Genomic DNA, 10926 nt, shown 5'->3' on the forward strand with positions numbered 1-10926 from the left:
GGTCTGCCCTACATGAGTTTCCAGGGAGATCATCTTTGCATTTTAAACTGTGGATTGAGAAAGTTTCTCACCTAAAATGCCAAAAAAAGGGCTTGGAAGCCCAGCAGGCTTTTTTCTTTACCACCACAATTCTCCAAAATCCTAGAAAACCTGTTTAATAAACAATTACCAAATTCTTAGATAAACATAAATTACTGTCTGACAGTCAATATGGATTCAGATCAAAAAGATCAACATCACTGGCATTAATTCAGTCAATCAAGGAGATTACAAATGCTATTGATCAGAAACAGTATGCAGCTGGATTATTTCTCGATCTCAAGAAAGCATTTGATACAATCAATCATTACTATTAATTAATAAACTGGAAAAGTATCGGTTGTACTGCAGTGGGTTAAAAATTATTGAAGTGACAGGAAACAATTTGTGAAGAACATTCCTCATCATGCTTGGACTATACTAGGTCCAAAGTTATTTATTATTTATGTAAATGATATTTTTAAGGTATCTGATATATTAGTATTATTTGCAGACAACACAAATATTTTTGTTCTAAAGGAGCTGCTGGATACAACAACAAACTCACTAAATTTAAGTAAAACTAAAATTGTCTCATTTGGGAATTCCCAAAGAAACTCACAAGTGCAGATTCATGTAAATGGTGTGGAAATTGAAAGAGTTCTTGAACACAAGTTTCTTGGTGTGATAATAGATGATAAAATAAGCTGGAAGTCTAATATATATCATATACATAACAAAGTTTCAAGAAATATTTCAATTTTGAGTAAAGTAAAACTCATTCTGGACCACAGATCACTCCACATTCTCTATTGTTCACTGATTTCACCGTATTTGCATTACTATGCAGAGATTTGGGGCAATACTTATAAATGTTCCCTATCATCAATCTTCATATTGGAAAAAAGGGCCATGAGGATAATCCATAAAACTGGCTACAGAGATCAAACAAACCCACTATTCTTTAAATCAAAAATACTAAAATTCCCAGATCTGGTTCATTTCCTCAATGCGCAAATTACATATAAAGCAATAAAACAACTTACTTCCTGACAATATTCTAAAATAGTTTTTTAAACAGGAACGGAAATACAATTAGAGGGGGGAATTAAATTTAAAAAACATCCCTGTATCCGTACAACACTAAAATCTTTGCATCTCTGTGTGTGGAGTGAAGCTGTGGAACAGACTAAGTGAAGAAAGGAATCAACATCCCAGCATGACTCAGTTTAAAAGCGGTTCAAAAATATGGTTTTTGCAAAGTACAGGGAGGAGGTGGGGGTCTAAAGGGGGGGTTCTCACCCACTATTTTCACAAGAGTGATGTGTATACGTGTGTGTGGGTGCACAAGTATGTTTATATAAGTATATACAGTGGGGCAAAAAAGTATTTAGTCAGCCACCGATTGTGCAAGTTCCCCCACTTAAAATGATGACGGAGGTCAGTAATTTGCACCAGAGGTACACTTCAACTGTGAGAGACAGAATGTGAAAAAAAAAATCTTCCCAGTCTGGTGCAGGTCTACAATTCTTTTCCTGGTGTCCTTCGAAAGCTCTTTGGTCTTGGCCATGGCGGAGTTTGGAGTCTGACTGGTTGAGGCTGTGGACAGGTGTCTTTTATACAGATGATGAGGTCAAACAGGTGCCATTCATACAGGTAACGAGTGGGGGACAGAAAAGCTTCTTACAGAAGACGTTACAGGTCTGTGAGAGCCAGGGATTTTCCTTGTTTGAGGTGACCAAATACTTATTTTCCACCCTGATTTACGAATAAATTCTTTACAAATCCTACCATGTGAATTCATGGATTTTTTTTTCACATTCTGTCTCTCACAGTTGAAGTGTACCTCTGGTGCAAATTACTGACCTCTGTCATCATTTTAAGTGGGGGAACTTGCACAATCGGTGGCTGACTAAATACTTTTTTGCCCCACTGTATGTCTGCAAATTGTATCTCTTTTGACAGGTTACTGGGGTTATATATGTATATATATTTTAAATAAATAAATAAATAATACATGTAACATGTAATTTAATGGTAATAAAGAATTTCTGATGGACAGGGCATAAACAGGAAGAAAAAGTGCAGAGTAATAATTACTAAATAGTGGAAAGGGGGTAAGTGGGGGATAAATAAGCTTGTGCTTCTTCCTACTCCTTTTTGAACATGTAAGTTATTAATAATTAGTATTGTTTTGTTTTCCTTTCCTTTTGTTTTGCTTTGTTTGTCTATTTTTTCTCTGTTGTTGAACTGTTTTAACATTGTCAAAATAAAGATTCAATTCAATACAATACAATAGAGGCTGGGGTCTACCACACCAGGCAAGACCCCAGGAGCATAGATGCCGCTGAGACAATCCAGCACATAACAGCAGGGTGCAAGGCAGGCAAGGCATACATGGAATACAATAATCAAACGTCTGGGATAGTATACGGAAACATCTGTGCTGAGTATGGCCCGGAAGTCCCAAGGTCAAAATGGCATAGGACCCTAGGGTGATTGAGAATCTCTCCCATCACTCTTATCTCTCTGTGTCAATTTTTTTGTGTCTGTGGGGCAGGACTCCACAAAGGTCCCCGCTTTTGAATGAACACACCTGCTCTGATCACCCACCCACCCAAACCCCAGGAACTGCCAGTGGCCCTGGCAGATAGCAATCTGGAAGTAGGCATTCTTCAGGTCAGTGGTGGCAAACCAACCGCTGGCACTGATGGCCTGCCTCACCCCAGGGACCGTAAGAATTTTGCATCTTGGATCTCAGGGTTCACAACCTCTGAACATGCCCCTTGACATCTCCTGAGGAACACAGCAGCTGTTTCGAGCATGCTGCAAAAATTGGGGTGCCCCTGAGCCGAACATGACTGTGGGTCGACAGGCAGCCTTATCAGCCTCACCAGCTGGGACTGAGATAACCAAAGATGGCACTGCACTACCCAGAAAGAGCCCAAGGACCTGCCTTTGGTGACCACCTGCTTTTCATCATCTTTCAGAGGCATAGAGATGTTGCATCCCACACTTTTTGACACATTCGAGCTGCCATAGTTGCACAGGGTGAAGGCAGCTGTCACTCAAACAGGAAGACAACACACAAACTGAGTTTCTCCTGTTTCACTGTTTGTCTTGGTGTGAATAGGATGCTTAATGTTATGTGTTGTAATTTGGGAAGCCAGAGACTGAGAATTGCAATGCATTAGCAGGCCTGAGAATCTCTTGGTCCCAGAGCTAAGGCTTTAGCCACACTTTAGAGCCTTGGACTATCATGGGGTGGGGTGTTTAAATGCATCTGTGGCTCAGGAGGTGGGAGGGATCATTTTACTAATTGTTCAACTATCCTTGGCCAAGATATTGAACCCTGAGTTGCCCTCGAGGCATCCATGAATTTGTGCGAATGTGTGAATGTTAGGTTGCAAGTGCTTAGGCATAGAAAAAAAGCACTTGTCTAAATTTGTGTGTAAAAGACTGAATAAGAAAGCATTTTCAGTGCTCAGTAGAAAGGTGCTATATAAAAACCACTCTGTTATATTTGACAATGCTGTTGCTCCCAACTCGCAACCTAATGGTATGTATAGTGTCAGCCTAACCTGACTTGGTCTTGGTGCATTTAATTTGAAGATGCAAGTCAGAATTTCTGAGTTCCCAGCTAGAAATTTCAATTCGAGTGCCCGAACAGTCTGAGTTCCAACACAGATTTTGCAGCAGCGCATGTAAACAGTACAGGTTTTACAGTTTTGCTAATCTATAAAACCACTGTTATGTATTTGTGACTGGTTAAATAAGCCAAGGACAGAGTCCTGACAAGGATCTATCCATGAATGTGCAGTGTTATTAAATTTTTTTAAAAAGAAGAAAAAAGAAGGAAAAGCTGCTACTGAGTCATGAATGTCTGCACCTTAGATCAATACTTACTCTTGCTCTTGACGAAGGCGGTCGCACTTTTCTCCTCTCCTCCTCCTCCTCTCCCTTAGCTTCCCTGCTTAGCCTCTTATGTCCTTGTCTAGTCTCGTGTTTTTTGTATTACTTTTCCGTCTGTTCTCTAAAACCTAAAAGAGGAATTATGGAATTGATCAACTGGTCCCTAAATGCAATTGACACCCCTTTCTCAACGAGAAGTTTGGGCTTGGGTGAGCCTGAGTGCTGAAGATATCTGCCTATTCGGAACCATGGTAACAGGGTTCTGGCTGATCGGAGCTGGCTTGGCCCTGACTTATTGAAGAATTAAGGAAGCGGAACCGGCTGTTCAAACCCCCACAAGGCTGCCCACTGGGATTGGAACGATGGGAAGAGGCGTGAGTTTCTCAAAATTGGCTCATTGAGTGCAGCACGGATAAGATCTTGGAGAGGCTACGGCTGCTGTGAATACTCAGAATAAGATCTCTGACTGCAGACTGGATTACATCTCGGAAGGGCTCACTTGGAATAACATCTCTGTGCGCAAATTGGATGACATCTTGGGGAGGCTCACTGCCGTGAGTTCTCAGAAATCGGCTCTTTGAGCACGAGAAATGACATCATCACAGAACGCAAGTATGGCGAAGCTCGCGGCTCTCCAACGGGAGATTGAGAGACCAGTGTTGGACTGTAGAACTGCTTTGAAATTCTCATGAGCTGTTCGCACTAAAGTAAAAAGCACCATCACTTCATGCGGATACCCTCTCGGCGCCAGCTGCGGTCGCAAGGCTGGAGCCGAACAAAAACACCCTGATAACAACTGTGTTTAGACTGTTCCTTCCCATTCCACGCAAGGCCACCTGGGTTGGCTGAAAGACTGTTTACTTAGCCTAGCAGGGCAAAGGACACTGTCTCAGCTGAACTCTGGACACGCACACACATACATATACACTGATATGCACACACTCATCCCCCCTCCCTTTCCAAACGCCTTCGACACTTATTCCCTTCCGATGCTGACGGTGGATCAAGGAGACCAGCGCACAGGCTGCAGGCCCGGATGTACTGTCTAAATCGGCTGTCTCTCACCCTTTACCCACCCCTGTTGCTTGTCATGTGTTTCTTTGGTGTATTAAGAGGTTTTTTTTCATGTGCTATGTGCAGAGGTGTTTTTTTTTTGTTCTCAAACTGATCTCCCTGTTGGAGCTCAGTCTGGGGGGAGTTATTTTTTTCTCCTTATCTTTCCTCATGTGGTGCATTTTTCCATTGTTATACCTCTCTGACCTGTCTTCCCCATGTGATGTTTTGTGTAATGTATGTATGGTCGGAGGGTAAGATGGCGCCGCCATTGCGTGCAATTGACTATGTGCACGTTAGCATATGCTACTTCCGGTGCGGAAACTCCTGTGGGGAGCTTTGTTTCCGGTGTCCTATTCGCGCCCTGTTTACGGTCCAAAACAAGTTAAGCAAATAAATAAATAAAGCGGCGATTTACATTTCTATAGATGTCTCGGGCATTTACCCAATATTTCTGTAAATGATGTTCATCGACTTGTCGATATTTTTCCCCCACACCTCAGGGGAAAAGAGAAAATGGATTCAAATGTTATATTTCTCAGCTGTCCCTCGTTTATCGCGGGTGTTATGTTCTAAAAATAACCAGTGATAGGTGAAATCAAGTAGCCAATTTTATTTTTTGACGGTGAAAACGTTTCGTGTACATCGTGGACATACAGCACTGCACTTCAGAGTCACACTGCTAGCGATAGATGCAGCGATTCTGTACTGTACAGGAGAGACGGAGGAGATCGTCTGCAGCGATCAGGACGCAGGACGTAAAAAAGCATGCAAACTTGCACTAAAAAATCTGCGAAACAGCGAGGTGAAAGGTGAACCGCGTTATAGTGAGGGACCGCTGTAATTTTGAAGTTAAGTCACAACATACCCTTCGTAAATACTAATGTATAGAAACCGTTACCAGCACCTTTTTTTCATGGTTTGTTAACATGCTGTGTGTGTGTGTACTTGACTAGCTGATATCAACATAACGGGGAAAACATCTGGTTTGACTATTCTTCACCTGTAGTTTGAATGCTGAACATTTGCCTGTTTAAATCATAAGACCAGTCACTATACAGAGATGTGCTTCTGAATGTGGACGATGTGTCTTCTGCTGCAGTAATGCAGTTCTGCTTGTGTTGAGTGATGTAAACAACTGATCGATCTAAACTCTTTAAACGTCAAAATTGATCATTAGATTTTTATGACACAACAGTGGTGAGTGTTCCCACCTTCTCCTCTTTGTAACTTAACGCGATCGTTCCGTTTTCGAGTTTTGGACATCAATTTTGGAGTATATCTTCGCAGTAGCGATTGACCGCAAAGTAAAGCTACCGGAAATGTACAACCCCACATCCGGTCTCAAACCAGGAAGTTAGCATTTTCTCGTGCACAGGGTCAATAAGTCGGCAGCCGTATGAAATTTCCCCTTGTGGGACTAATTAAGGTATATCAAATATAATCAATTCAAATCAAATCAAATCAAATAAAAAGCCTTTCTTTCCTTCCTTTTCCAACCTTACTACTTTGTTACTTTTACTTTTGTTAATGGCCTTTCATGTTGTCAGTCAAAACATGGATGAAATGAGCTTATCAATTTTGCATTGACCTCTCTCATATTTCTACTGAGAAAAAAAAATATTTTGCAATGATTATTTTTATCATTTTATAACCACTCCCAAATATGATATTAAACCTAAAAGATTATGCTTTACACAAAGATGACTAGTTAGTAACATATAAATAGAGGTCTATGTTTTTCAGATTTACTAAGAAATACTCCAACTTTACCACTTTAATTTTTTTGTAATGATCTTATGTACTATTATTTGCCATTCTTTTCTGAATAACATCCAAAAGCCAGCACACTCAAATTTCAACAAATTTATTGAATTAACCATAGTCAGCAGGCTTTCCTTCCAAACACATACATGCCCAGTCATATTCTTTCAATAAAGTACATTGTTAAGGAAATTCTTCAAGGATATCTGGAAACATTGAGCAATCTCCGGATTTGTACCAGACTATTCAGTGTGGTCTGTATCCACACCAGGGTGCCTGACAGAGTATGTGCTCGAATGGCGTCAGATCAATGTAACGCTTAGGTTTCAGTTGACCTGAGTCCCCACTGGGAAACCCTGTCAAAGACTGAGGAAAGGCAAATCTATCAAACAGCAGCTGCTCTTACCTTGATGATAGCCTCCAAGTCTTCTGAGGACACACAGGGGTGTTTTAGCAGGAAAGCTGCCTTCTCTGCTGTGATTGTGATCTTCTGGTTATTTTCAAAGGGTTGCTCAAGCGCTTGGAACACCAAACCCCCTGCCACCAGGTAGGTCACCACCACTACAAACACAGCTAGCACAGTTTTCAGCTTCATCATGGTGAAGGGAGCTGAGCCATCGGCCACCGCCTCCATGCTGGCCACCATGCTCGGGGGACGGGAGGAGGCGGAGAGCCTTGGCAGAACGCAGCCCATTGGGTTCTGCATAGTGGCCACACTGGCATGTACTAGGCTGGACTGAAGCATGCCTGGCTGCACCTTCTTTGGTGAAACCAGGTTGGTCTGGACTTCCACTGAAACAAAGGGGAAATGAAAAATAGAATGATGTGATATTTGCATGACTGAAGTGATGTTTTCCACTGACAAGTGCTCTGATAGAAAACAGGTGATCAGCAGGAATAAGCAAAAGAAAGGACAGTTTGTTTGATTTTGAAACATATGCTAATAATTTTGCAGATGAAGAAAAGCAGAAAGACCAAAGAAAGTCCTCGGGGTACTCAGTGGTGGTAGTTAACAGTGATGCAATGGGAATTCACTGAAGTACAATTTGTTAGTCTATGTGCTTATGAAGTGCTTATAAAAATACTTTTTACATGTTACTTGAAACCAAAGAAAAAAATATTTGATTATCATGGATTTATCTTTGTTATCGTATCTTTGTCAGTATCTTGGTGGGCTGGAGCCTATCCCAGCTACCATAGGGCGAGAGGCAGGGTATACCCGGGACTGGTCGCCAGTCTGTTCGCATTCACATCTATGGCTAATTTAGAATTACCAGGTAACCCCACTAACTAACTAGTGGGGTTACCCACTTACCAGGTAACTCCATGCATGTCTTTGGACTGTGGGAGCAATATGATGTTTGGAAGACTAAATAAAACAAGCACTAAGGTGCTGAGGTTACTTTGACTTTTGACTGACACTAATAAAATTTCTCACCACTGTCTCTGTTATAGAAACAAAACACTGAGTGGATTAATGGACAAGTGAATAAGTAGATTCAATTCATGCCTATTCAAAGTCACAGAACTTGAAGCAATAATGAACTCTGTAAGTTTTGAATGAACAAACTAAATAATTATTTAGAGGATGTCAGCTATTAAACCACAGCAATAACAGGGTGCAGCACTCGAATGTTCCTTCTTGACCTTGGGCAGAAAATCACAATTCAAGTTTTGACAGTTGTTCAACTGCATCTCAGATCTAGAGGCTTTCTGATTTGGCGGATAGTGTTTAGAGTAAATTCTATCGATAACTATTTTAAACAATCATTCTCTGAATATAAGTAACTGCTGATTATTATTTGCTACGCCACTGAAAGTGTTACTGTAAAAAAAAAAATCCCAACATATTAGTGAATGTCACACCTTCTTCGGTGGTTGACAAAAACAGATCGTGATGAGCTCCCAGAGTAACAGCCCAGCTATGCCAAACAGGTGGATTTTGCATTTCTTCTATTCACGACACAGTGTTATGTAAAAGCAGCACAGGGAATCATGACAGCTGCAACACATTTCACTGACACTTGTAGAAACCAGCAGAGACGGCTGCTTTGATTTTATGTAATCAGTCAGCTGCAGTGTGTATAGTTAAGCTTACATGCAGGTGTACACTTCAGAAATCCCACAATTAATGATGTGCCAACAGCACTTGAAAATAATAGAGGGGTGCCATATAAAAGACTTTGACCTGATCAAGAGCTTGCAAACACTCGATAAACATGCGCATGTTGACGGTGTGGGAGAACGTGACGGTCATGCGGGATTTGGGGGGCTATTTCCACGGGGGTGGATGAGGTAATGTTACGACAGACCTCCCCGCTGCATCACACCGGAGCATTTGTTGACTAACAGCCTCAGGCTAGATGTTCCTGCGTTGCCCCGCTGTGGGCATAATTACTCTTTCTGCCATTAAATGATTTCTCAGGTATAAACACCACAGAGTACCGAAGACGCCGCGGGGTGGATGCGGCTGCAGTGTTTGCCCATAGTAAACTTCAGCATGCAGCTTCCTGTGGAAATTCAATGTCTGGTCAGCATGTTAAGTGGCCAAGCCAGTGGGAGATATTGGACCAATTAGTGTTTACAAATAAAGGTTACAAAGAGCAGTTTGACTTCAGCAATTCATTTCAAAACATGCAGTAATGGGAGGATGTGAACGCCAACTTTCACCGAATCCAGAACGACATCTAACGCGAAAGTGCAGCATGAATAAAACACACCAGCACCTTCACAAAAATAACAGCATACTGACTGACGGGCTAACCTGGTGGAGGGTTCATGTTCCCTGGTTTTCTTGGATTCTCAGTGGGAAATTTCATCTTGGCTCTTCTGGCGCTGCCACTATTAGAAGAAATATATATCCAACTTCCAGGGTCTTTCTGTTGATTCCGTCGCTTTTAACCGGGAAAGGATGGAAAATGGCAGGGAGTAAAAAGACATTATCCGCAGCGCGTGGTTTCGCTTCAGTGGCCGAGAGACTTGCTGCTTGTATGAAGCTTCTCTTCTCCCCAACCGTGGCGGTCTTCAGAAGCGCACACCCACCGCTCGCCGCATCACCGTCTGCATTGTGTAGCAGTAAACACCATGGGCGCGGGTAACGAGAAGCGATGCTCCACTGAAGAATCTAACCATCACATTGCGACGGATTTCTGTTATACATTTACATCACGGTGCATCTGGACAGCTCTGCGCTGCTAGTTGTCAAGACCCACCACTCCCAGATGCTGCTGCTGGTGCAGTTTGGCTTAATCTCCACACCGTAGCGCAGCGTCGTGCCTTTACCACTAGATCACGTCTGTCCACATGAGAGGAGCAAGCAAAGAGAGGAGAGATGCTGAACCACAGCAAGACGCGCTTCAGTGTTTATTTAACAATAACACCTGGTAGCTGTTGAGAAATATAAGCATTATATAAGAAGTCTGTGCTAAATTAAAATATGTTCCTTCCATTGTTACACAAATTAGGGTTAGGATTGTGGGGTGTTAAAACTCTAACCCTCTCCTTTCATCTCCAACAGCATTCAGTCATATCTGGCCTATTTGATGGCACAAGATTACTGCCATCTTCTGACGCAGTTAGCTATTGCCTCTGGAAGCAGGCTTGATTCTGCTTGACTACAATTTCATAGCCAAGTTTGTTGCTGTTTCTTTCTTAAGAGCCTGTCCATGACCTGTTAACGAAGGCGGAGCTTGTTAAGCTGAGAGGTCAGCAGTTTCTTTGATTATTTGGGCATTCACATTGTGGATAAATCTGTGGTCTTTAACGAGAAACTAATGGGAGACCAGTGTGCTAGACAAGCTGCCACTGGCTATGCTTCCTATGCTCTGATCAGTCTACACACAGTACAGTAACCGAGCTAGAATTAGCAAGTAAACAGATGCGATAGCAGAGTTAAGAGTCTAGTGTCAAGAAGTTTAACCCTTCAACATGTTAGCAAGTAAACTCTTGTTGCTATAGAAGAGAGAGTCAATTCCAGTTTAATAAAACAGCCACGCTGAACAGGTGCAGTCTGTCATTTTCAGATGTTGGATCTGAGAAATCAGACTTCATACAACACCTTCATTTCTCATGTATGATTTATCCCTCTTTAGATTGTCAGTTAACCATGTCACAGTGCGGGTGCCTGCGTTTTTTAATTTTATAAAAATATTTAATATACATTTAACATCAAGAAGTTGT

At 41.9% G+C, this 10926-nt stretch overlaps 1 protein-coding gene across 1 annotated transcript in view; it reads right to left on the reverse strand.

Moving 5' to 3' along the window:
• Positions 1-10052, reverse strand: part of kcnk10a (potassium channel, subfamily K, member 10a) — a 31070-nt gene extending 21018 nt beyond the window's left edge. Inside the window, exons 1-2 of the mRNA XM_087852663.1 lie at positions 9512-10052; positions 7154-7539 (exon numbers count right to left, since the gene is read on the reverse strand). Of these exons, the coding sequence (XP_087708789.1) occupies positions 7154-7539; positions 9512-9566 (441 nt within the window). The 5' untranslated portion in view covers positions 9567-10052. The remainder of the gene's footprint in view (positions 1-7153; positions 7540-9511) is intronic.
• Between the last annotated feature and the right edge of the window lie 874 nt (positions 10053-10926).

Source organism: Neolamprologus brichardi, chromosome 15 (assembly GCF_056152115.1).
Source record: "Neolamprologus brichardi isolate AB-2024 chromosome 15, ASM5615211v1, whole genome shotgun sequence".
NCBI lineage: Eukaryota > Metazoa > Chordata > Actinopteri > Cichliformes > Cichlidae > Neolamprologus > Neolamprologus brichardi.